Source organism: Serinus canaria, chromosome 5 (genome assembly GCF_022539315.1).
Source record: "Serinus canaria isolate serCan28SL12 chromosome 5, serCan2020, whole genome shotgun sequence".
Lineage (NCBI taxonomy): Eukaryota > Metazoa > Chordata > Aves > Passeriformes > Fringillidae > Serinus > Serinus canaria.
This window is the reverse complement of record NC_066319.1, coordinates 4,986,522-5,013,794: the sequence shown is the minus strand read 5'-3', so window position 1 is coordinate 5,013,794 and position 27,273 is coordinate 4,986,522. Positions and strand designations below refer to the sequence as shown.

The 27,273-nt window shown below is 41.7% G+C and overlaps 1 protein-coding gene across 4 annotated transcripts in view; it reads left to right on the top strand.

The window, feature by feature from the left end:
- Nucleotides 1–7,671: 7,671 nt before the first annotated feature.
- GALNT18 (polypeptide N-acetylgalactosaminyltransferase 18) overlaps nucleotides 7,672–27,273 on the top strand; it is a 225,191-nt gene continuing 205,589 nt past the window's right edge. The window contains exons 1-2 of one of the 4 annotated variants that reach the window (XM_030240725.2): nucleotides 7,672–7,781; nucleotides 8,643–8,908. In XM_030240725.2, the coding sequence (XP_030096585.1) occupies nucleotides 8,674–8,908 (235 nt within the window). In that variant the 5' untranslated portion in view covers nucleotides 7,672–7,781; nucleotides 8,643–8,673. Of the gene's footprint in view, nucleotides 7,782–8,017; nucleotides 8,154–8,294; nucleotides 8,501–8,642; nucleotides 8,909–27,273 lie in introns of those variants that run through there. The other 3 variants (XM_050974795.1, XM_050974796.1, XM_030240724.2) reach the window with 3 other exon arrangements.

Sequence of the window (27,273 nt, the reverse complement as noted above, 5' to 3'; positions counted from 1 at the left end):
CCCATAGCTTATATATCTGAGCTGAAGTCATACAGTATGGAATATCCCTTTGGCTAATTTGGGTCAGTGCTGTTTGGCAGTAGCCAAAACCCTGGTCTGTTATCATCAACACCTGTCCAGCTCCTAATGCAAAGCACAGCACTGAGAGGGCTGTGGGCTTTACCTCAGTCAGACCCACTGCAAGGGGTTATATAAACCTGAACTGTCAGCATTACAAGAGCATTCCCTCTGCAGTTCAGAGCAACTCTGCAGCAGGGCACAGGTGTTTTGTTAGGCATTCTTGGAGCAGTGTGATATATTCTAGGCCAAACCAAATAAAACCTTCAATCTCCTCTCATACCGTGAGAGCTGTTAAAATACCAAAGTGGATGGGAAGCTTCCTTGCTGTGGAGTGAGTTTTGTTTAAAAATGGCACAAGAGCTTTCTTCTGTGTTTCAGGGTGGTAGTGGTGGTTGTGGTTTTTATGCAGCGAACAAATCAGAGAAAAGATAATTTCTGGATGTCACCAAATCCTTTAAAAACCAACCAAACAAAAACACATCCAAAGCCTTTTCATCTACCTAAGAAAAAGAATTAATTACTAACATACTCTAAGTATTTTAAGGTAAATTGTTTGTTTGCTTAAGCTGTGGCTGCAGTATCTGATGAAAGGTCTTACACGGAAAATCATTCCAGCAGTCTCAAATTGTAGAAACTCATGTTTCAGCTAAATTATATATTTGGATGTAAATTTGGCAAAAGAGCATTAATAGAGGCTTCATTGCATTTACTCTAACCACTGGCTGAAGGACAGCTGGCCAAATCTCATCTTTAAAATTATTGGGATAATGTTGATTGGGAAATGGAAGAGTTAAACCAATTGATTTCACCAGCACTGCCTTTCAGTAGTGTCTGTCCTACCTTACATTAAACCAGTAAAGCAGAATCATACAATTTTTTATAATTTCTGGTTGAACAATAAACTGAACCTACAGAAGTAATTAATTCTTTCTAACTATCAGTTTGAATTAAAAAAGAACAATTACTTTTATGTTTCATTTTCTCTGATCTCCGTTTTGAATTTACAGTCACTTCTGAGGTTCTACCTTTCTAATCCTCAGTAGTGGTTTCATTAACTCTCTTTACTCTGGCATAATGCTCTTGAATGCTTCAGTGTCAATTCCTCTGAAACAGTATGAAGATCCAAGCCTTCAGAAAAGAAAGAATTTGAAAGAAATAATCACCCCCTATCTTGCAGGAATGGGAGGAAAAGGAGTATTGAAGATTCTTAGGCTTTTTTTAAGGAATTTCTTTCTAGAAAATTAATTATCTAATGAGCAATTGAAGGAAGTCACTTTCCACCTATTTATGGATTTTTTTTTTGGAGACATCAGAGAACATGGATAATGATGCCAGTTGATGCTGGATTTAATTGGCACTTGGGCTGCAAAGCCTTCCTAGGGGTTTGTTCTGCACTATGCTTAAGGAAAAGCTCCATTCATGCATTAAAAACTGATTAAGACAGAAAGGACAAAGAATAGGAAGAAATCCTCAGTTTCCAAAGAGAAGACAGTCATGGGCATGGGAGGTTGGGATCTGCATTGTTCAGCAGACGTAGATGTGATCAGACAAGCGTGTAAATAGTGAGGGCACCATAGCCTTAATAACTTCTAAAGCCAAAGCAAAAGGTGGGAGAAGCCATGACCCTGAATGACAAGTTGATGAAACAGCAAAATTACAAACATTAATTGAAGTTTGGCGTTCCTGTCATGTGAGAAGGGGCTGCATATGTGAGACTCACATCGGCCAAGAGCCATCTAAGAAGGGGGTCTGTGATAGGCCTGCACAATATCTTCATGTTCCTTTGGAATATGAGAAAGTACTGGTTCAGAACTTTGTGAATTTGTCATTGCTTGCACAGCTAGTGTAACCAATCACTTGCAACCACTGACATAGACAGCCTTTAAGCCATTAAATTTGTTGAAGCTTTTCCAGGCAAAGCCTGGCAAGAGGAATATTCTTGTCCCTCAATATTCAGAGCCTGACAGTATTTATAAATAGGATATTTGGCTGCCTCAGTTCTTGTTTAATGTAGTACAGTCATTTGTATTACTATAGTTAAAGATAGAAATAAAACAGCATTGAGGAATTGTTTGAGAAAGCCAAGATTTCTAGATGTCAAAAATTATTTTCCACTTACTCTCTTTTTTCACCCCTTAATCTGAATATAGAAAGATTCAGAAATTGAGTGGGCTGCAATCTCTGGAAATCTGTTTCAATTGTTTCCAAAGTTTAACACCCCAAAATGAAGAGACTTAAAGTTGCTTGGGGACAAGGTTGTCACTGGAGGGGTTGGGTGTAGACATATGACAGCTTTGAGAAAAACAGAACATAATGCTTCTCTGAGAAACTGTACACATGCCACTCACAAAGGACCATATGTTGCATCTTTTACTCCTGCTGGTGAATTGCTGGTCACACATGAGTCACTTGACATGGATTAACTGATAGTTTTGAGGCAAAAAATGGCACAGTGTAATGCTGCCAGAAAAAAAATAAATCACACCAGCACATAAAAGTAGCTAATACAGCAGCATAGAGATCAATTACAGTATGAAGTGATTTTTGATGGTTTTGATAGAAAAACATTTTGGAAAGACAAATGGACAAGATAAGCTTGGCAAGCACTGAGAATGGAAAATGCTGTCTGAAAACAGAAAATACAGACATAAATTTTATAGCAGCTCTATCAGGGAGATGGAAAGTGCCTTCTAAGCCATGGATCTGGTGATGGAGAAGACAACACTCACCCATGTGCTCCTAGCTCTTGGAGGTTGATTTTTAATCTAATAATCCAGTAGATGTTTCAGTGTTCTTTCTGGCTCTATTCTGTTCCTTTGCATGAGGTGTTTTCTCATTGTTTAGTGTGCAGTTAGAGCTCAGTCCAGAAGACAGGATACAGTTCAGTTTCCCCCTTGAAACAATGTCAGCACTCTTTTGTTTCTGTATCTTCTGTTATGTTAGATTTCTTCCTTTCAATGCTCAGTGAATGGGTTTGAAATGATGGAGCCCATGGCTTGGGCAGGTGCACTCTTGGCTGGGTTAAGAACTGTCTGGAAAGTCAGGTGCAGAGAGTGCCAGTGCATGGTGCCACATCCAGCTGGGGACAGTCACCAGTGGGGTTCCCCAGGGCTCATTGTTGGGGTCGATCCTGTTTAATATCTTTATTGATGATCCAGTCATGAGCATTGAGGGCACCCTCAGTAAATTTGAGGGTGACACTAAGTTGGGTGGGAGTTTTGATCTGCTGGAGGGAGGAAGGCCCTGCAGAGGGATCTGGACAGGCTGGAGGGATGGGCTGAAGCCATGGTGTGAGATTCAACAAGTCCAAGTGTCAGAACCCAGGACATTCCTCTGGCAGCCCTGGAGGACTTGAGACCCTGGCAGGGGGCTCAGAGACCTTGGCACAGAGTCAAAACCACCTGTGCCTTTGATTTTAGCCCTTGGAAAAAACAGTTCCCAACTTTGTGTGAAGAGGTACAAGCCACAAGAGTTTGAATAGAATGTTAGTGAATTTATCATAGGATGAAAATGTAGAATTTTGAGTTTTTAGAATGGGGGCTCAGAAGCCAAGATGGAGGGATTTGGGTGTGCCTTGTCCTTCTTCTTCTTCTTATCCTCCATCTTCTGGGTGGTGTGGGCACATTTGGGTTGGTTTAGAGTAGAGACAAACTGTCTAACATAGGGGATAGGTATTGGAAAGGATGATTAGACTGTGGAAGGGGCTGCCCAGGGACGTGATGGAATCCCTTTCCCCCCAAGTGTTCAAGAAAGAGCTGGACATGGCACTTGTCCAGCTATGGCCACGTTGACATGGTGCCATCCAAAGGCTGGAATGGATGATCTCGGAGGTCTTTTCCAACCTCAGGAGGCTGCAGTGGCCATGTGGAGCTGAGTTTTGCTGTAGTTGGTGCTTTGCTGAGCAGTCTTTGCAAAGCAGTGAAAAATGAGGAGTCCTGTGTGACCTAAAGGAACTGGTGGTTGCTAAAAAGGTTACATAGGGCAATGTGGAACAGAACTAGTGTAAATGTAAATGTGGTGATTTTTCTATGAGGAATGGAAAAGATGACAGGGAATAATAGTAAAGGGACAGAGCAGATATGGACCCAAAGAAGGCAAGAGAGAGACAAAGAAAAAATGCCAGAGGAACAAGGATGATGAGAATGTGTCCCAGCGTAACAAGGAAAAGTAGTTTTTGTTTTTCTCTTGTCTCCCTCCATCCTACATTTCATTCATTCAGCTTTTTTCCAAGTTTTCTTCCTTTCTTTTGTTTTGCATTCAGTATCTATTCAATATCTTACAGCATCCACTTACCAAATCCCTTACTCCAAAACCCAGCTCCAGAAAATACAAAGGCATCTTTGCAATTCCTGCATATGTCTTTTTATGGTTTAATAGAAGTTTAAGATCAGTTTAAAATTAGTGTTAGTGATGACTGGGGACAATAGATTCGAAAGATCATCAGATCACTTCCTTGGGGACTGAATACCTGACCTTTATCTTCAAAACAAAGAAAGCTGCCTCTTTTGAGGAGCTAAACCCCCAGTTTTAAATTTTGAATTTTTGGGAAGATCTCATCTGCAGAAGGGGTAATCTCTGCTTGAGATGTACAGGTCTTGATTTCTGTGTGCAGGCTCAGACATCAGACCTTCCCAAAAAATTACCTTCTCAGAGTAATTCAGACTTTCCTAAATTTATTTAGTCATCTCTCTCCACAATGTAAAATGCTGTGTTGCTTAGTGAGTGTCTTTGGAATTTTTTATCACCTTTCCAAACAAAAGATGTGATAATCATGGGTAAGAGGGAAGAAATAATAAAAGAAAATCTCCTCAGACTAGATAATAATGAAGATTATATCTCCACAAACTAATAGGATTTCAGCTAAGAATCTGAATAGAATGTGATAAAAATAAAGTTTAAAAGTTATGCTTTTCCACTGATTTCTAGCAAGGTGTAAGAAACTTGTTCTCATAAAATGGGGTAAGTATTTTTGGTTCTGATGCTTCAGCACCATCTTAGACATAAAAATGTTTTAACCTGCATCAAAATGCTGCAATAAAAATACAGTTCTTAAACATTTCACTTCCATGAACTGTAATGATAAGTAAGAAATACTAACTGAATTACTTATAGGTCACTTTACAGCTGCCACTTATCTTGCATTATTTACTAGATTGTGAGATTAATATTTCCTCAGCACTGTTTGAAATGGTGCCCTATTACAGCAGTGTAGTTGGGGGAAATCTGCATGAAAGCCTGTAATACATACCTGTTTTAAGAAATGTGAAATAATTATGTTGAAATAAAAAAATGTAATATAGAAAATAATTTGCATAGCTTGACATAGCACAGCAGTATCAGGACAAGGATAAAATCAAGACACATATTTTAATAACCTGCACAGTAGATTGTACTGCCTCAAGCTTAAATACCTGAAGCAGAAAACACCACTTTCATTTAAGCTAAAATATTTCATAGACCTTGTGTTCCCCTATAATTTAAATGTTCAAAAAAGAAACATTTCAGGGTTTTACCACCTAATTTTCTGCCTGACTATAATGTAAGGCTGGCAGCATTTCTATTCTCCTATTGTCTCTTTTCCTGTTTTTGTTCCCATTAAATTATTAAAGTGGATTGCTTATGTATTTATGTAATATGTCACACGAAGGGGTCTCATCTGGACTGTAGTACTAAACAATAAATCAAAATTACAAAACCATCCAATTTCTAAATGGCATACACTTAGATACCTCAACTTCATATAAACCCATAAAAGAAGACTTTTAAAGAGACCTGTCTAGAATATTATTACCAGAGGCATGAAAGCAAGCTTTTTTTTTTTTTTTTTTTTTTGTGTATCAAAGCATCTGGAGGTTTTGCTATCAAGTCAGTTTTAAGAGTAGCTTCAGTAAAATCAAGGCTCAAGTTAGGAAACAGGAGTGCAGCTTTGGCAGTAAGAGAATGTGGTTATAAATGAAAATATATTTTAAACATGATCCGAGAGCTGATGGGAACAAAAGGCTAATGAACTATTAATAGTTACTGTAGGTTAATCAATTATCTACTGTTATAAGCAACCTATTAAGGCTGTGAGACACATTATCCACCTTTTTCCAAATGCTTATATCACTTAGGGACGTGCTTACAGTCATTAGTAACAAGTACTGTTCATGTTTGTTTATAAAAGCAGATAGTGCTTAGTTTTTTATACATTTCCATGGCAATTATGACTTATTAATGCTTGTTACTCATCCCTTACCTGGTCTGATTTCAGATAAGATGTGCTTTAAATTGAGAAGTGCCAGGCTAAGTCCTGGATTCTGCCTAAATTGCTGAAGAATTCATAGTTTGTGACTGCAGGCAGGGTTTACAAAGATTAAAGGAAGTCTAGGTAACACTATTATTAAAGGCTCCAGCCATTGCACTCAGTTGCTACCAGAAGAAAAGCTGTAACACTGAAGTGTTACACAAAGACAGGAAATGGGAAAATAAATGATGGTGTAGACAAACATTTATTGCAGACCAAGTGGATTAACTGACTTAGAGGGTGGAACTGTTCTAATATATTCTGTCAGTGTTTTGTCTTTTACAAAGCCTGAACTTGTTCATTGACTGCTTTGTCCGGCAAACTTCCCTGTATTATTGAAAATATTTTTCCTTAAAATGTAAATATTGTTTTCTCATTCAAATACCTTGTGTTATATATTCTAATTTCCAAGGGGCTTCTCTTGGGCTCATTTCTTCTAGTGTTACTTTTAAACTGGCCAAAATTCCAATTAGTTTTCAGAGAGGCTCAGAAGACTGAGAGGGCAGTTTGTTTTTTCAGCTTTGTTGGCAGAGTTGACTGCAGCTTCTGTTGGTGCTGGTTTGTATGTGTCTGAGTACTCGTCATTTTTACTGTTTCTATGGAGTACCAACTGATGGAAAGGAAGAAGTCATTCTGCCTTTTGGCTGGACAGTTGCCTGCCTTCTCTCTTGAATACTGGGTTTTCCTTGCAATTTATTTAAAAATAACAACCCGAAGAGTTGTTATTTTTAAGTCAAGTCATCTGCTTTTACTTCTCTTAAGATGTCGCGCTGTACATCGGAGCTGTTGAAGGGTTTGAACACTCACATGTTTATGCTTTCAGAGCAGTAAGTCCTGGCACCTTGCTGGGCTTTCTGCACACTGGCAAGCCCTGGTGGCACGATCAGTTCTGGAGCGTGACTACAGAGTGCAGTCAATCCACAACATTTGATATCCTTGCTTTCATTGGATAAGTATTTAAAATAATTTTAGAATGCTAATTAACACGTGCCTCATTGTTTCTAATACTGGATATGCTGGTTACATTTCTGTCTTGAAACTATCAAAAGAAAATGATCTCATATAGTACAAAAGTCCCTATTTAATAGGAATGGAAAGGATTAATCATGTGCCTTCTCTCAAATCCGTGAGATTTTATATTGAGAGGAATTTGTCTTTTTAATGTGTTTTCAAAAATCAATGTAAAATGTGAAGTGAAGAGAGAAAAGCAGCAGGGTATGCTGAACTAAATTGCGAGTCGCTGATCCTGCCTCTGATACTGAAGCTAATTCTGGATGTTCTCGGATAGAGTGTATCCCTGCGGAGGTGGGGGAGGCGATGAACGGACGGATACGGCGCTCGCCGGTGCGGATGCGAGCAACGATTCGGTATTCCCAGCCCAACCTCGGCGGGGAGCGGGCACGCCGAGAGGCTCAAAGCCAAACACATCGCACTGGTGGGTGGTCGCTGGGAGCCCAGAGCTCCGCCGAGCCCAAGGCACATCTCCGGTTTCACCCCTCAGGCAAATGGACGCCTCTGGGTGCGAGCGGCGGCACCGCTGCTCTCGCAGCGAACGGCACCGGCAGCTGCCGCCTCTGCTTCTCCAGGCTGGGGATCCTTCGCAGCCAGCCCCGGGCACGGCACGGAGGGAGACACGGAGGGAAGCAGGCAGGGAGGGAGACAGGCAGGCAGGCAGGGAAGCAGGCAGGGAGGGAAGAAGACAGGCAGGCAGGGAAGGAGGCAGGCAGGCAGGGAGGCAGGAGTGAAGCAGGCAGGCAGGGAAGCGGCTGGCCGGCCCCGGCGCCGCTCGGTGCGGAGCGAGGAGCAGGTGGGTCCCGCCGCATCCCCGCCCCGCGCCCCCGCGCAGCGCCGCTGCCATTGGAGCCGGCCGCTGTCAGTCCCTGGCCAGCCCCGCTCCCCGGCAGGCTCTCCCGGCGCCGGGGCTCCTCCGCGGCCGGTGGCGATGGGAAGCGGCGGCGCAGGGAACAAAGTTTGCCACGCTCGGGCGCTGGGCTGCCCGCGGCCGTGATGCCCGGGCCGGGGGGCGGTGCCTGAGGGCGGTGGCCGGCCGGCTGTCTGCTGTCGGCTTTGCCATCGCAAACTTTCGCCGATTTTCATGTACTCCAAGCCGGGATTCTAATTCTCAGCCCTCCCCGCCCCCACCTCTCCTTCTAGGTAGGCGAGAAGTATTTTTTATTCTGTGGATTAGAGAACTTTTTGCATGGAAATTTCCTGACTTCGGAGTGGTCTCCGTTTCGGGGAAAAGGGGAAAAGGATTTCTATTCATCGCAGCTTATTTTTGTTTTCTGGATCACAGGATTTCTGGAGCTATATGGAGGGATCTCAGGATGGTGTGCACCAGGAAAACCAAAACTTTAGTGTCCACTTGCGTGATTTTGAGTGGAATGACTAACATCGTCTGCCTGCTGTACGTGGGCTGGGTCACCAACTACATTGCCAGTGTTTACGTGAAAGTGCAGGAGCCGATCTCGGAAAAAAAGTTAGAGGAAGACAAAGGGGACACTTTAAGGATTATAGAAAGGCTGGACCATTTGGAAAATGTCATCAAGCAGCACATCCAAGGTACCACCTCAGCCCCGCTTGCTCGCCCTCCTCTCCCCTCTCCGCCCGCCGCTCGCCGTGTGAGCTCCATCCCCTCCGGCCGTGTCTGTCGTGTCTGTCGTGTCTGTCGCGATCGGCGGAGCCACGGCCAGCCCGGAAGAGCCGGCGCTGCGCGGAGCGTGCGGGATCGCCCGAGGAGCCCTCCCGGAGCCCGGCCGGGCAGCGGCGGAGCCGGGGAGCGCTGCGGGAGCCGCCCCCGCCCGCGGGGCTCGGCCTGGGGCTGGAGCCAAGCTCAGCTCCTGCCTTGCCTTCCCCGAGCAGGGCTCCGCGGGGGGGCTCGCAGCCAAAACCCGCTTCCCATCTTGCTGTTTGGTTTTTTTAATTATTTTTAATTTCTATTTGTTATTTTTCAGAATGGTTTGTTGCTAGTGGAATTCTTGTTCTCCTCCCCCTTTAAGCCCGACTCTGCTAAGCCGTGCTGAGTCTCTGCGTTCCTTGGGATGATGGAGGTTTTCCCTTAGTGCTGCTGTAGTGCCGGGAGCCTCTTGGGAGTATAACTGGGGCGATCTCTCTTTATGTAATGCCTTTTAATTTGATCGCCTTTTAATGGGTGCCCTGGGAGAAGGGATGAAGTGGGGAGGCACTGGGAGAGAATATGATGATTTCCTGTGAGTTTGGGATTTTGCATGACTTATGCTTTACTGGGGGATCTTTAGTGTCTTCCTTTATACTTTCCTCATTTGCATGACATCATACCATCACTCTCTCAGCCTGCCAAGTGAATTGGATGGTGATGAGGCTTGGGGGTAGATGAGAACCTGTACAAAATCTAGAGAAACCATCTTTCTCTACTTCTGCATAACCTCCATCAAATACTCCAACCCCAGTTCTAGTCTCTCCTAAACCTGAAGAAGAAGAGTAGACCATGTGATGAAGGATACCTATCACCAATGCAAGAAACCTTGCTCACTTCCAAGCAGCTTTGGGTAGCCCCATGAGTGCTGGGCTTCCCTGCTTGTCAATACACATAACTTTGTGGTGCTGTTAAAGCCCAGCTATGACTTGTGTTAATATCTTTCTAAATATGGCATATCATCATTCATTTCATATATGCACTCATTTCTCAGATAGTCTTGTCATGCTCAAAGGAGTAAAATGCTGCTTTTTATAATTTCCCCCTTTTCTTTTCTGGAGAATGGGTTATAGCAGCTTCTTCAAGTTTCAAGTTCTGTCATACAGTCCTTAAGTTTGTCTTGATTCCTGAAATGGGTTTTTAAAGGCAAATGTATTCTTGTCTGTGTGCCAGTGGAGAGCACTGTGGAAGCACATATAAAGGCAGGGATTTTCCAAAAGGCTCTGGCTAAGAGTGAGATACGCAAAGTTAATTGACTTCCCTTATGAGGCTGAAGCAAAACTGTTCAGGTTTGTTGGTGTGAAACTCAAACAGCCTTGTTTATTTTCGAGGAAACTAACTGTTTTCAAGGAAATTAACCATATTGGTGCCTTTGGTCACTAGTTTTTAGAGTAGAAGAGAAAAGGTTCATTTAAATCAGGGGAGAGTACAGCATGGATTAGAGCATAAGCTTTTTTTTTTTTTGGTGACTATCCATAAGCCAAACCGGATGGTTTTATTCCTCAAATAATGCTTATTTTAAAGTTGAAGAGGGTCTTTCAGAATTAACTAAGTGAACAGTTTGGTGATAAATACTAAAATATTTGGGCATTAAAATAAAAGCTTTACAAGCTTCTCATGCCTTATTGAAACAACTTAGTCTTTAAGAGAAATAAATGAATAAAATAAAAATCACAGATCCTTAGCTCAAAGTGGATTTTCTGTACTTTTATTTGCCAAATAATTTTAACTGGGGTTCCCACAGGAATTCCTGTGGCAGATACTGCAGAATAGGGTCTTACTTTTCATCAGATTTTGTTTAGAACTGTGAGATACTGTGAATTCTGGGTCACGGTGCAAAACTCACTGAAGTTATTGAAAGAAATATCCCAAGCTTGACTGGGTTTGATTTGAACTTGAAGGCCAGCTTTAAGAAATTACATGTTTGAGAGTTGTTGCCAGAAATTGAGTAAACCAGCTGCAGTAATGGCTCTAGACATGGTTATAAGGGTTATCTGTAGTTTGCTATTCAACTTTTCCTTGGGCCACTTCTTTTTTGTGTCGGACAGAGGTCTCAGTAGCTCAGATGTTCTGCAATGCTGAACAGGCATGAAGTTAGCCCAGGTAATAGAATTACATTCCATAGGCTATCCTGCAAATGCCAGAGAGCTTTAGCTGCTGCATTTTACATACAGGGGTACACTAATATTTCATTTTAATTTGCTTTCTGATTGTTTGATTAGATGCCATCTGGGAATTCCTTTAGCATATAAATTGCAATCTTGTAATATTTTATCAAGTGTCCTAGAAATGAGAAGAAATAAGATATGCCTTCCTATAAAACCCTTTTTAAAGTATGTATTTTAAAAAGACATTTTCATGGCAAGAAAAGTATCGGACTGAAGAGAGATTTCAGATAAGAAAGGTTCAGAGGGAATCAAAATCGGTTTGCCTGGTGTTTGGAAAGAACAATATGGACAGGGAAATCCCAGGGCACAGAAAGAAGCTTGTGGAGCTAAAGCTCAGTGCTGAAACTTGAGCTGCCTGAAACCTGGGAATCCTGAGTTCCTGGCTTGTGGCCAGACACAGCTCACAAGATGGTTTTGGTCAAGTGACTTTACCTTTTTGCAGTGTTGGTGCCCTGCAGGATTTTCTGGGGCAGTGTTGTGGGAGTGTGGTGTTAACCACATCTGAATGCTCCACAGCCAGTGCCAAGGAGATTCTCTTCCCCCCCAGCCCAGCTCTTCAGTAGGAGGCATGTGCTCCATGCTAGCAGGCAGCCCACTGAGAGAAACTTTCAGTTCCCACCTCCTTTGGAGGTTGCAGACAGGATGGTGTCTTTGTCGAGATCAATTGTGTGTGTGTGTTTATGTGTATGAATGAAACTGAGTAAAGGGCCAGATGGGTAGCTTGATGCCAAATGCAGCCCTTTTTCATGCCTGACAGAGGTCTGTGGCACATGGACTGTGTAGTAGCACTGAGCTCTGTTCCCAGAAAGTATACTTCAGAGGGCTGAGGTTAACAAGTGTTAAATGGGGTGGAAAAACTGTGTTCTGTTGAGTTCACAAACACCAAAGGGCCTCAAGAAACCCCAGACACTCTCAGGTTATTAAAATCAATATGAGAGTGCTTCAGACAGATCACAACATATCCTTCATCTTAATAATGCATCATGCATTGGCTCTGACACCAAAAACACCCCCTAAATCATATGTGCAGTTGGAAGATCAGGGGAGTGGGCAGGCTGCATTTAATCTGATGCTTAGTTTGTATCAGTGACAAGGTGAACAGCACCAGCCAAAAGGGAGAGAAGTGTTGTTTTCTACAGCCTCACTTTAGGCCATCATAGTTCATAGTTTAATTTTCTTGAAAAGCTAAGCTGTGATTAAACCCATATCACTCAAAACACCACTGCACATCATCCTGTCTGTCTTATTACTCAATGTCATTTTAGTATTTTTCAGCCTTCCTAGTTTTAATCAGATGGTGTTTTTGTTGTGGAATTATCTTAAAAGACTATAGACTATGAAGTCTATGACATGAACTTGCTTCCTTGCCCTCACCAATTCTTCCTCCCAACTCCTTGGACCTAAACAGATTTACTAAAGAGGTTAAGACAGAGGCTAGATCTAAATGGAAGCTGTAACACATAGTTCATTTCTGGAGTAGCTAAAGTTTTGGTTAAGGTTGATGTGTGTCCTAGTAGGACTTTGGTCCTCCATCCTTGCAAGCTGCTGCATCTGTCCTTATCAGTGGAACACCAGGCACTGTGTGGACTTGGGAAAATTTGTGAGAGAAGAGCTGCTTACATTATCTTTCATTCTGCTGCTCAGAATGATTTGCTGTGTGGATTTACTTGAGGTAGTATTATCTGTCCCACAGTTGGATATCTGATCACTGTCTGTGGTCAGCTGGGCGAGGGAGAGCTCTCCAGTGTGGGATTCACTCAGTCCCTGTGTCAGGGTGAAATGGTTTGCTCTAAGAAACTGCATATTTTGAGCTTGGGAACTAGGTCAGCCTCAAAAACTCTAATTTCAGCTTAGGAAAGATATGAGTAAGTAAATGTCGTGTTTCTTATCTACCCTTTATTTCTTGATCTCAAACACAAAGAAGGATGTCTTCTGTCTTTTGCAGCCTGGCTGCCAGCTCTAGCTGGGTTCCATAAAGTCAGCTCACCAGGATTCAAATGGCCACTCCACCATGTCTCTTACTCCTGAGGTACTTCCCTTTTGGGAATAATTAATGGCTAAATCCCCTCAGCTTATTTCCCTCAAGCTCAAAAGCAATTAGGCATGTTTATCACTCGTTGCAGCATATTTATTCTACTGAGAAACAAATGAGCAGCAGGCAGCAGCCCTGGGAACACTCAGCTCGAGCTCCACTGCAGAGGGCTCTGCATTCCCTGTCTCTGTACAGGCACAGGGATCTGCTGTCCCAATGCAGTTAATTGCAATGCAAGCAACCACTTGCATAGGTAAGAGAGACAGGATTAATCCCATTATTTTTCCTCTTTAGACTGTGACTTCTCAAGTCATTCTAGATGGCTGCATGTCAGTGCAGATTAATTGGGATTTAACTTTCATGTTCTTCCATGCTTAGGGATGAGCACACTATAGAAACCTTAATAGAGTTATTTCAGCTGGAAGACTTAATTTGCTGTGAATTTTCAAGCAACACTGGAGGTGTAGGTATTTCAAGGACAATCTACTGAAGACTTAATGTTGTTGATTCTGTTGACTACACCTTGATATGGTGTATTATTACTATTATTAAAATTGAATTTTTTGTGCTTTGAATATCTTCAACTCCCTTCTAATTATGTTCTTGCCAGTTCTTCCACTGAGGATTTGTGTCCCTGGGATCAGGGTGCAGTGGGCAAAACTGAGGAGTGCTAGTTTGGCCTTAAGGTAACTGGATTTCATTGCTGGATATGGAATGATTCTGTTTTCTTCAGAATGAGGTTTCTTTTTTAAAATTTATTTTCCATTTTCCTGGTTGTCACCTAGATTGCTCTGTTTCTTCAGGTTTATACAATGGGAATGGCATGGCAGATTGGAGATTGAAACAAGGAAAGTTTTATTTGGCCACAGAGTGAGAGTGAATGCTAGCTTTGTAGTTGGGAAGGGAATTGACCTGGATTCCTTTTCCTTCAATCCTGACAATTTCTGTAGTTCACATGAGAGAAGTCTTCAACAGAAGGTTAAAAAATGAGTCAGGAGTGGAGCTGTGACTTCCACGCCCTCCACTAATTCCCTCATTGCTAAGCTAGAAAATTTTGCATTTTTCTCTGAAAAAGATAGTTTTTGTTGACATTGGTTATTTCTGCATAATGGCACAGCCTTTGTGGAAGGAGGGGGGTTTTAGTGCAGTGTTTGAGCAGAGGATGCATGGGCTGAGCAGGGATGGAGAGAGCTGTTCTGCTCCAGGTTCTGCACCCAGTGCTTCATTTGTGCCACTCTGGTGTCACTTTGGGCTGGCACAAGCAGCCTGCAGCTGTGCAGGGGTTCCAGCTGAGCTCTTTCCTGCCAGCTTGCTATGCCAACTTCAGTACTTATGAGTGGTTTTTATCTGTATGACCAGAATAGAGGTAAATACATCTGAAAAGAAACACAAAGCAAGACCTAGACCCAGCTGCTGGGAATTGTGTGTAACGTGTGAGATCAGCTTGGTGCTGGACTCTGACTCTCTCTGGCATCACAGAAGGCAGTTTGTGCCTGTCTCCACCCAACATTGCTCTCTTGCCTGAGACAAGACACAGAAGCAGTTTACTTTAATTCTGCCTTCAACAGAAAGGTCTTGCCATCAATGTGACCTGTGGAAGCGTGCATCAGTGTGGGGAGTGGTGGCATAAGCTGATGTTATCTGTTTGATTGTTAGACATGATGTATAAAGAACATCTCTGGTGATTTATAAAAAGCAAATCTTGGGCTCAAATCTTGAGACAGCAGTGGCAGTTTGAAGATGGCTTAGCTGCCTCCTGAGGGTGATGGAGGATCCTTGTTTGTCTTTGGAACAGCCCAGGAACTTGATTCTCAGCTACTAATCCATTGTGGAATGTGGAAAGGGACACAAGGGGACATGAATCCTCTGTAGCTGGTTAATGGCTGTCCTCATTCCATGCAGCCATAAGATTGTGTTGTCAGCCACACTTGGCCTGGAGATTGGAGACTGGGCTCTGAGGTATCTTGGGATTGTCCCTGAGTCCAGAGCAGTGAGGGGATTCACTGGTCCACAATTAACAAAATTAATGAAGTTTAATTTCTGAGTAATGCAAAAGTGACAACTAACTTCATATTGTGAAAACTAACTTCATTCCTCAGAGGCAAGTCCCTTTCTATTCATCTGCTATATTATTTTCCATTGAACTATCTCCAGAGGTATCATTCTGTGCTGCCCTTGGCCTTGCAGTGCCAGCTGTAGCCTCTTTACAAACTCCTGGGCTCCTTCCTTTCAGGAGCTTGTTAAACAGCTCACTAACGAGCTGCTGGATTCGTGGGGACAGATACTCTGCATATTCACTGAAATTCTCAGGGACATGAAGCTTAATGCTTTGGTTTCATGGTGCTGTTGTATATACCTACATCTACTCTGTGGTTGTGCAGTGCCAACGTATTCTCTGTGAAACAACATTTTGTTTCTGTTTTCTACCCAGTTTTTCTCTGCTCAGCTGGTGTTTTGTACTTAAGGTTCTGTTTTTAACATGATACCCTCAGTTTTCTGAGGGAAAGGCGGAGATGTTTAGGAGCTGAAACCCTGATGGTTGTTATTACAGTTCTCCAGTGTCTCCTTTGCTTGGCTTTGAAATTTAACAAATGAGAATATTCTGATTTCTGTTTTAGAATATGAAGGTGGAAGGTCCAAGCTGCTCCCTTGAAGTGCTCTGTCTTTAAAATGCCAATGTGTCTTCTCGAGTCTGTGAGGGATTCTTGCTATATTCCCTAGCTCAGCTGTGTCTTGAAGACATGAGATGTTAACAATGTATTATTTCTATGACAACAACGCTGTGGCAGCTGGCAGGAATGGCAGCTGTCCTGTGATCAATGCCATGGGAATGTGCAGTGACTCAGAGCCCTCATCCCTATGGAGAGGGTCTGCAGGAGCAGGGCACAGGAGGGGATAGAGGGAACTGCTGTGGCCCCACTTCTACAGACCTCTGGTGGCTGCTGGAGCTGCTCAGAAGAATCAGCCACAAGGTCCCTTTTCCCCCAGAAGATGCTGAGGTGTGCTGCTGTAGCCACATCTGCCAGAGACACAAATGTGAGGCTGACATGAGCCCTGAAGGATCAGCTTAGAGAGCTCTCCCAACATGCAGGTTTTAATTAGCCCATCTTAAATAACACACAACTGCCTAAATCTCTGCTTGTATGCTGAAAATTCAGGAGCTCAGTGACCTTGTGTTAGTAATGTCAGTAGGTGTGTGGAAATCCTGGTGCAGTTCTGGTTTTGGCATTTCCTATCTCCTAAATCAAGCCCCATATTTTAAATGTGAATGTTTGAATTTTCCTTTTATTGGAGCTGTCACAGGTGATCTCTGAGGAAAATAGGATTTCTATAAGCAGCTTTCTGAAGAGTGTAAGAAAAAGATAATATTTCTGTGGGTTTTTTCCTTCATAGATAAATGATCATTCCAGCCTTCATTTTAGGGAGATAATACAGATTTGTAGACTGTGTTACTTGCTCATATGTAATCTGAATCTAGCTAAAGATCTCTTTCATGAATCATCCAGCTAATGCAGAGAATTACCTGTCCCTGCTTTCATGGTGGATTCAAATTGCTTTGAAGCTTTTCTTTTTGCATCAAGTCATGACTTGCCAGAGGCTCTGCAGGAAGATTTGGCATGCTGGAGGTAAAAGTAAAACTTGTCAGATAAACTTTTCAAGCACTGCAGACTCAGTGAGTCTGTGCTCATCCATTAGAGGATTATCATTGCATTGAAATTATGGTTGGAGAAAACATCTGGGATTTCTCTGTGCACAGAATAAAAAGGGTTTGCAGAACTGAGCACAGAACCATTTTTAAAATAACTTTGTTCTGGGTGTTTGTCTTTCTCTGAGGTATTTGTAATTTTACCAGCTGTATGTGGAGTGATCATATTCTGCCAGCCTTTCCCTCTTCTGCTTGTGCTAACAGGAATATTTTAAGTTGCTCAAGTGAAGGGTGTGGGAGAAGTATGCTGTAATTTCTGTGGAATTTCTGATTAGAAGATGTGTTCACATTTAACAGTTTGGAGGACAAGGAGGGTCAAGGGGGAGAAGAGTACAGCAAAAGCTGCAGGCTGCACAAGGGTACCTGAATGTTTTATCCTTTCTTAGTTGATATGAAATTGCAGTTATTGAGTAGAAACTCTGGATTCTCCACTGGTTTTATTGAAACTGGTGAAACTAGTGCTAGTGAGTTTCCATGGAGTGGAACGTAGTGATGCACCATTTTTGGTTCTCTTCTGAAAGCCTTTTGCTTTCCTGCCACTCTCAAAATCAATTTCACATCTAGTAGATTGCTAAAAATATTTTTCTTGTTAATTAACCCCAAATCTTCAAAAATGCAAGACTTAAATCAATTTGCTTTCGATTATATGGATCTTATAAAAGATGTGTTGCACCTTTAATGAAGTAAGAATTTTTTTTTGCATACAGCCAGACTATCCTAAGCAAAATACTGGGCCTGGAACCAAATTGTGATGCAATTTGTCTTAAATATTATAATTGTGTGTTGTTTTAATCCTGCTTTTTCAGAGTTAGAGCTCTGTGACTTTACAACATGATGTCAGCCATAAAGATTATGACATCATTAAACTTAGATGTTACAGGATGAGGTATTTCAGCTCATGTTTTCACCTGGCTATAAAGCTGTGCAAGTTTGAAATGAATGTAAAACTTAGACATAAACCAAACAAACCAGCAACAGAGAAACCCAAACCCAAGTTCCAAAGGGAGTGTAAACTTGTACACAGTGCCAAGATCACAGGTGAATTTAGGCACTGAAAGCAGCAAGACCTGAAAAAGCTGTAATAAAATGACAACAGAAGACTCATGTTTGGATCCATATCATTCCCACTTGCTCCCATTGTAACAGGAATGCTTTTGGCATAGAAATATTTAAACCTCATTGGTTCATTGTTGTACTTCCTATGAGTGCAATTCTATCAACACACATGAGTTTCCAGCACAGCTTATGTCTTCCTTGCATAAGAAGACATAAAATTTGTTTAAAGCACCTTCACAGTGCTGATTCTGTTACTCTTGTTTAAGTACTGAGATAAAATTTTGCATGCAAATGAATATGGAAATATTAAATATTTAAAATATTTTCTATATGGTATCTCTCTCTGAAAAAATGGTTGAGTTGAGGGTCCATCTGTGTTGTCTGGAAGGTAGGAAGGGGCTTCACCATTGCCTGACAGGGCCTTACAGGAAAGAGTTTGTGAATGGTAGTGCAAGCACCAAAGTGTGAAAAATGCCAATCACTTGTTTTTAAAATTTTAAAAGTTTAATAGTAATAAAATGATTATAAAAATAGCAATATAATTAGAGTAATAAAAATTTAGACTATTTGGATTAGGGCAATATGAGGCAATAAAAACAAAGAGTTACAGACAGTCCAGGTGCCTCTTTCTGGGCAAAATAAGCCCGAAAAAGGCCCCACGTGAACAGAGGATTAACCCTTAAAGCAACAGCCTGGTGCACATTCACACAGCTCATCCATGGTGCATCAACTCCATTCACACACAGGATTCTGGCTGGGCAGGGCCAGCTTCTAACTCTGAATCCTGACTGAGGCAGGAAGAAGTTAGTTTCTCCTGATAATGGGGCAATAAATTCTCTTTCTCTGAAAGATTCAGGTGTCCTGTGGCTGCTCTCTTGCTGCAAGTCCTCTCTTTAAAAAAAGTATCTTACACAGCATAGTTTCTATTTTAACATTATGTTATAACCTAAACCTATATTTAACACACTACTTAGGAAAATTAATACAGCACAACTTTCTAACATAACACAAATAATATTCATTTTAATATTTGTGAAAACACAATAATAAAATACACATTTTTCACCAAAGAAGAGCTTGGTCAGAGCACATGGGAGTGTGTTTGCAAAATCTCTGTGTGGCAGCAGCAGGAGCAGGCAGTGCAGCCTGGCAGAGCAGAGGATGGAAGTGTTGCCTGAGGAGTGTTGGAATCAGCTTTCCAGACAGTTCCCAGTGCTCTCTGCAGTAGCTGAGGGATAGCTGGTGGCTGGGCTGATCCCTGCCCATTTTGTGTCTTTTCCTGGATGACTGCAGATGCAGGTGGAATGCTGGGCCCCAGGGGGAATGGGGAACCACAGCAGGGATTTCTTGTTCAAAGTAAGCAGAGGTAAAGCTTTGCATATGGGCACTGCCAGCTCTTGAGGGTAGGTTTTTAATTGCTCAGCCCTGGATCCATTTTTTCTTAATTAGGCTGCTCTTGGAGAATTTATAAATTTATGACAGGGTAAAATATCCTTGTTAGGAGGAAACCTGGAGATTTGAAAGCATGTAAAAAGAAATTGTGTTGTAATGTGGGAAGCATTCCTCAGCTCCTTGCAGTAACAACTTGTCAATATATTTTTGTCTGCTTGACAATATGTAGGAAATGCCTTTGATTTTGTAAAATTGCTTGTAATTTCTCAACATTTCTTTGATTCTATTGATTAAAGCTTTTCTGCCTGCCTAGAGACATTAAATAGCAAACCATCTGCTAAAAGTGAATTGGCAACATTCCTGAAAATTAACATTTAAAAAAAAGTTTAGTCTAAATATATTTCAAAGGGTGTTTCTATTTGTGTTCTGAGATGAAGAGGAAAACAAAAGCTCCTGTTACAGTCTGGCAAAAGGTTGCAATACCTGGTGAAATACAAGTATTGGCTTCACACTATGGGGAGAGAGATGCTGTCTGGCAAAAAAGCAGAGAGGTACTAGGAGATGTGGTGCAGAAGTGTAATTACAAACTCTGTCCCACTCTGTGTGTTCCTAGGGACTGATGGATAAGCAGCCACTCAGCCCACAGCACCCTGTGTGTGCCTGTCAGCAGGGAAATAAATACCCTACCTGCAGTCACTGACCCCAGGGGTTAAGTGCAGGTTACAGAGTATCCCCAAGCCCCAGGTGTTGCTAAAATAGTGAGGTGGTAAATACTAAACTGGGGTGGTCATGGAGAGTGATGTTTTTTTGGATGATGCTGAGTTCTACTCCCCAGTGATTTTCTGATTCCTGTGTTTTTCCAAGACCATTCTGTGAGCAGCTGTTGGGCTGTGAGTGGCTGCCCTGAAGTTCAGAGCAGAATGCTTGCAGGAACAAGAGCTCTCAGAGTGTTTGAAGTGTTGGGGCAGCCACAGGGAATGTTTCTTGGTAGGTGAAGACAAAACCCTTGTGCATTAACCTGGCTTTTGCCACGTAAGAATGCCATGAAACTTCTTTAAAAAAATTGTTTATCTGTTTAGGGAAAGAAGGAACAGAGAGAAGGAATTATTCAGTGTGCTCTTTGTGCCAGCACAGAGTCAGTGGAAGGTGATTCTGGATATTTGCTTCTCCAGCAATTGGATGATCATTGCTAACTGTCCAGTTAAGATCAATTTTAAGTAGCAAAGTCATCTCTGAAGGCACTGTGTATTTACACCCTTTCTGTTACTAAAAAAAAGATACAAGGATTTTATTTGAAAGTGAGAACAAGGAAGTCGTGGGAATGACTGTTCTGTCATAAGAGTTTTTTCCTTACCTTTCAAAACTGAAGATATTGATAGATATTATTTTTAGACTGCATTCTTCCCACAGAAAGAATGTAACAGAGAGCTGCTGGACTGAGTTCTTAGTGTGATTGTACTCAAACTTGTGGCATTCACATTCTCTGAAAAATCCCTTTGCCCAGGATTTTTCTCCTGGGAAACTGAGCAGCCTCGGAGAAAAAGGAAAACAACTCTGCTCTCATTTGCTTCTCCTGTGTTGTGCTCACATGTGGAATGTGTTTGGAGATTGTTCCATTGCATTCTGCTGGGAGTTGTTTTCACTCTTTGGCCAGTCAGGGCCAAGCTGTGTCAGGACTCTGGAAAGAGTCAGGTGTTTTCATTATTATCTTTTTAGCCTTCTGTCAGTATCCTTTCTATATTCTTTAGTATAGTTTAGAATAGCATTCTTTATTATAATATAGATCATAAAATAATAAATTAGCTTTCTGAGCACATGGAGTCAGATCCATCATTCCTCTCTTCATGGGGGCTCCCTGCAAATACAATACCAAGTCCTTGCTCTAGAATCTCCTGCTGTAGGACTCCCATGAATTGCTGTTGTGGCCATGCTGCAGTAGCTGACAGATCTGAGGCACTGTGGGGCTGGGGAGGGAGCAGAGTGATCTGTCAGAGCAGAATGAAAAGCAGGGATTCTCTCTCTCTGTCCCCTCTGCTGCCCCAGAACTGTGCCCTGCATTCCCCCTGGCCTCTCTGGGCTCATGTTCCTTCCCCTTGCCTCACCTCTGTGGAGTTGCTTTTTTCCTCATCACCCTGTAAGCCCTGGGTCTGAAGCATGAAGATGGACAAGGGAAAGAAGAATCAAAAAGATAATGTAATCATTGTAGGAGTGGCAGAAATCCTGTGCCAAATTCCAGGCAGGGGCAAATATGCCCCAGTGTGTTCTCTGCTGCCTGTCTGTCTGTAAGTGCTGAGCTGGCAGCCAGGCTGTTCTGTGTGTCACTGAGTGCCATGGCACTGTCTGGCTGTTTTCACTGTGAGCACCATGCAGAGGATGGGAGGGGTGTAGCCACGATGGCAACTTGTGACAGTGAGAGGGATGACAGGAAAAAACTGACAGAACAACAGTGTGGGATGTAGCAGTTCAGCTTTGCTACACTCAGCTAAGAAAAAAGGGTAATTTTACTTTAAAAAATATTTTAATGTATCTGTTTTGCTCTCTGTTCAATGTTTATGCTACACATTTATTAAGAGTGATTTTGAATTTGCTTTTCTGCTATTTGATGAGAACAGATGTTATTTTCTCCCAATTTCTTGACACCTGTAACTGTCAAAATTCTCCATGCTCATTTAATTATCATCCAACAAGAAGGATTTATTCAAGCAATTTACCTAGAAGGGCCAATTCAAAACAAGAGACCCTTTTCACTGCTATTAAAATAAACTCAGGAAGTCCTGTTTATTTCATTCATTGGAATGGTTAGCTCTGTCTTTTAGATTAAAAAATAAAAATACAAATGTAATTTTATGAAGTCACCTAAGACAGCAGGGATAACACTGGGAGTAGCAAGCCCAGCCTGAAGGAATTTGCACATTTACATTTCCCATCTTTCAGTTCCAGTATTTTAAAGGGAAGTCTTGCACCCCCCCATAAGTGGACAAATATAATTCTCCTACAGGTAAGTTTTGTTAATGATACTTGAGACCTGAGCACGGTGTTTCAGCCACACTGAGCAGGATGTGTTTTCAAGTCATCTCATGTCTAGCAGTGTTTTTGTTTTAGCTTGCCTTTGCAGTTCCAAACCCCAAATGTGAACTAAAATGGATGGACTAGAGATAGGAAGGAGGTTGCAGTCAAGCAATTAGAATTTGGTTGAAAATTTAAATAGTTTAAACCTCTGCAGCAATGCCATGTGAATGCAGAATGTGCTTGAGGCCCAGTGCAGAGCATGATTATGTTTTCCCCTTTCCTTTTTCCCCTTGTTAGTTAAATTAATTAATATATTGTGTTTTCTAGGAGTTGTTTCCTGCCCCTCCCATCATTATTTAAAAATTGTGCACCTGTGTTTTAATAAGTTAGGAGTTTTCAGTTGGTGGACTTTGGGAACTTGTAGATAAAAGTAATTAGGAAAAGATAAGTTTGGCCATGGGATGTGTGTGACAAATGTGCAGGGGTTCCCATGCTGTCTACCTCTTGGAATGAAAGAGAGTTTTGAAAACTGAGTGACTGCTGAAAAGGTCTTTGCTAAACTCTGTCAGCAGCCAAATTTCAGTGAGTACTTACAGTGCAAAATAGCATAAGGGGGAATGAAAATTCATTTTTCTCTAGCAACTTGATCCACTTTACTAAAAAGCCACAGAAGGTAAGGTTAGTCTCCTTCTGTTCTTGTTGTAACTTGTTTTCCAGAAATGTGGAAGCAGCCAGTTGGCCAGCATGCTTCCTTCCTGCTTTCTCAAGAATGCCATTCTTTGGCTGCCTCAGCCTGGATCCCCATATAGAATTGTGAGAAGGGCTCCAGGGTCTGAATGCAAGTTATTTCCAGTTGTTCAGTGTGGGCAACTTCTTGAATGACTTTGTTTGTTGATATATACATTTTAAATTGGCTCTTGATGGCCGTGACGTGTTTTAGGCACTGCCTCTTACCTGGCACAAAAAGTGCAGTCAAATCATTAGTGTGAGGAAAAACCTTAAAATTAGAAAAGATGACAAAACACACAGCTGTCAGAGGAGCAGAATTTCAGTAAAATGTTTTTTAAAAACTTGTAAGTCCCATTTCTGTAGGTCTCTTAGATAGGTTTTGAAATTTTCTTTCTGTAAGTTACTTTGAAGCCTCCAGTGCTTAATCTCCTTTAGTGTGTATTACCTTTCCAAGAAAAAAAAATTAAATTGCTTGAGGCATACCTCAGAATTTTCCCACAGGGAGCTGGAGGTAAAACACCAGCCAACAGAAAGTCTGAGGAATTCACCCAATACATTTTAGTTATTATGTAATTGCTTAAAATTATTACCAGTAATGTTGGCATTGAAAGGAGGAATCAGAAACCTGCTGGGTTATCTCATAAGCTTTCTGTTTTTTATTTCTGAATCTGAATTATTAAGAAAGCAATCTTTCTACCTTTCTTGTAGTTTTGGAACCTAGCAGTCAAATAATCAGAGGTTAAAAATCTTGGAAATAACTATATCCATATCAGTCTCCTCCAGCTAATAGAGGGAGACACTGTAGGTACTCTCCTGTGCCAGTTGAAAAGCTGCATTTATTAATATTCCCTGTCAGACAATGTGCATGGGAAAGAACACTCACCCACTCCCAGTAATTTCCTGAACATTGCAACATTTTCAAAAGTGCTTGCATTAACCCCAGAACAAAGTCCAAAGGAAAATGGAATTATCTGCTCTTGTTCTCAGTGATCTGATTATTTAATCATGTCCTAGATCCTTCCTAGGCTTTTGGGAAGAATTTCTGAGCAGAAAAGGGACTTCTTGTTCTGCTGACTGCCAGGTCCAGCTCTGTACTGTGCTGTGTTTGATGTTCCATCATTCAAACTGAATCCTGATTGCAGATGGGTGAGAAACTGGGGCACAGCAAATTTAGCAGCAGTATTAGTAAAGGAGACAGAAAGTGTACTTGGCTATTTCCAGATACTGTGCAGAAGATCCATTTGCTCAGCTTGGTGGGATCACCTGGGCTTTCAGAGGCTGGGGGTAGGAAATAGAGCAGCTGCTGGGACGCAGCATCTGGGAATGGGACAGTGACACATGAAGATGAGCCTTCACCACTCCAGTCTTCATTTCAGGAGCCAGCTGTACCATTTGCAAGGATCAGAGAATGTAGAAATAAGTGAAAATGAGATGGACAAGTGCCAGGTTGCATGTGCAGAGCTTGGGAGCCTCAGTCAGTGGGAAGGGCTGAGTTTTGACAGGTTTTGGGCTTTTTTATTACAAGCTTGGCAATGTCAAAACATACACCATCCCCATGGGACAGAGGAAGTTTTCAGTGTTTGAGGAGGGTAATTTCGGTCAGTATCTGAAGATTTTTCCTGTTTGCTCAGTATGTGTGGTATCCTCCTCTAAGAAATCAGCATTTTACAGCAGAGGCTGGTGGGTTTGCATCCCTCAGAGCACTGACTGCACCACTTCAGTCAGCCAGTTGATTTTTACATAATCATTTGCCCTTCTGGAGAAACCTGAACTTGAAAACAAATGGTCAGTAAAGTTCTTTGCCACTGAGCAGCAGGAGGTAAGAATGTCAGTAAGATCTGCTGATGGCCAAGCTGCAGTTAAGAATTTTGGTGAACTATTCCCTGACTTCTGTGTTTCCTAATCATTCTTAAACTAAAGGCAGATTTCCAAGCCATAAGATACTCTCAGTGCAGTGAGCACTGTCTTCACTCTGTGTTAAGGTGCAGACAGAGCCCATCTGTAGGGAATTGCAGAAAGCTCTCCCAGATTTCCATGTGGATCTCCACAGCCATTGGAACAGGATTGTTGTTGCTCCTGGGATGATCAGTTACAGGAAAGGTGAGTGTCTGGTGGAAACCTGCCTGAAGGAATAGCTGGGATCCAGAGTAATTCCTTCAGTGAATGGTCCTGCCTCCTTTGGATATTACTGGTGGCTGTTCTATTCCTGCTGGGGATGATTTGTCTTCCATTCTGGCACAGGTGACACATTGAACTTGCTGAGCTGATTAATATCCCTAAACAAGAGCTTCAGTGTTTACTGTTCTAGAAGGAGCTTGTCAAATTCAATCAGTCATTATATTTACATGGCAAATGGTTTTTGGGATATGTCATATTCAGCCTGTGTATGAATATTTTTCTGAAACAAAGCACAGAAACTTAACACTGCTTGAGACTCCTGGCAGTAAACAAAAAGGCTAAAAGAATGTTTGCAGCAGGAATATAAATGTTGTTACATTTTTTAATAAGTGTGGTGTTTTTTTCTTCCATAATGAAAATTCTTTTGCTGTTTTTGTTGGAAATCTTCTTTATCAGAGGATATATTTATCTCCTCTTGTTTAGGCTCAATTCATGTGCTAACTGCTTTGGTAAAATGCCAGCTGACCTTGTGACAATTTTGTACATGTTGGGACTGGGGCCCTTGTGGTGTTTGTCACTAGTTTGGATGCAGTTCCTTTCCTTCCTTTGCACTGCACAGGGAATGTGACCTTCTACTTTTCATACATTTGTGAAGAAGAAATAAAGATGTGCAAGGAGGGCACTGTGTTTCTTTTTGGGAACAGATTTTCATGGTGCAGATGTAGTTTCAACCCCCCTTTTTGCAATTGTGTGCTATTTCAAGGTGGCAGAGCAGGCACATTTGCAGCTTTACCATGTCCAGTTCAGGAAGAAAAAAATAAAAATAAATTGTGCAGTTTGACCTAGCAAGGGAAATTCAGACAGTCCATCAGTTGTTGGTGCTGTCAGCTCTGTACCTTCTATTACCTTGGCAAAATTTCAGCTAGCAGGCTTTTGTAGAGTTATGGACTGTCTTGACAATAACTGAAACTTGTAAAAAAATCTTATTTGATGACTACAGCATGGTTGCTTTGTAAAGCATGTATTTTCTGTGGTTTTCTGTAATGTAATTTAGTGCTGTAGCAAATGTTTTATTCCTTGTTAATAGAACTTCCCCAAATGAAGTATGAAAATTTACTGTAGAGGCAACAAAGCCATTAAGACCTGCAGAACTACTATGCAAGAACAAGAATTCCTGTCCATTATGGTGAGCTGATTCTTTCACAGTAAAACCCATTTTAATTCATGCCTTAGTAAGAACTGCCTAGCAGCTTATTGACAGAAGCCAATTGTTTTTCTTTTAAAATTTCACTTTCATGATATTCTTTACACATGAAGTACAAAAAGCCCTCAAACAACAAAGCCAAACCACAACCCTCAAACCAATGTAATCACTTAAATCTTTCTGTAGAAGAACAATAAAGAGAATTCTGCTGGGTAACCAGGAATATTTTGTGAGTTATTCCAAGCTTTAAACACAACACTGTAAGGAACTACAGTTTAGAAATTCACAAGCTTAGCATTAATTTGATAGAGTAATGACAGACATGAGTGATATAAATAGAAATTCTTGTGTGTGAATACAAAACCTCTGAAACCCCACGTTTGCCAATTTTAAAGGAATATCTGATCTTAATGTATGGTATTGATTGGTTTTTCAACCCAGAAACTCTGTTTAATTATTAATGCATCTCTCCCCAGGAATCTCCAGTTTCTAATGTGTGTCTTAAAGCAAAACCTGTTCCCTTCCTCCCCCTGCCTCTGAAAGCCCTGAAACCCTGGCCCTTGTGCCTTTGCCTGGCTAAGCTGGTGTTTACTCAGAGCTGCAGCACAACCTATGGAAGAGCTGAGTTGCCATTTACTCTGTTAATATCTTAATTTCATTGAGCTTGTGCAAATGGCCTCAGTGCCATGAGCACTCTCCTTCCAATGGAATGCTTTGAGCTGCTGGTTCTTGGGCTGCCTTAAGGTACAAACCAAGTCAGGGGCCAGCTCTTTGTGCTGCAGGTTTGTGGAGGGATGGAATGCAAGGAAATAAAGATGGTGCAGAAGGCAATCTCACAC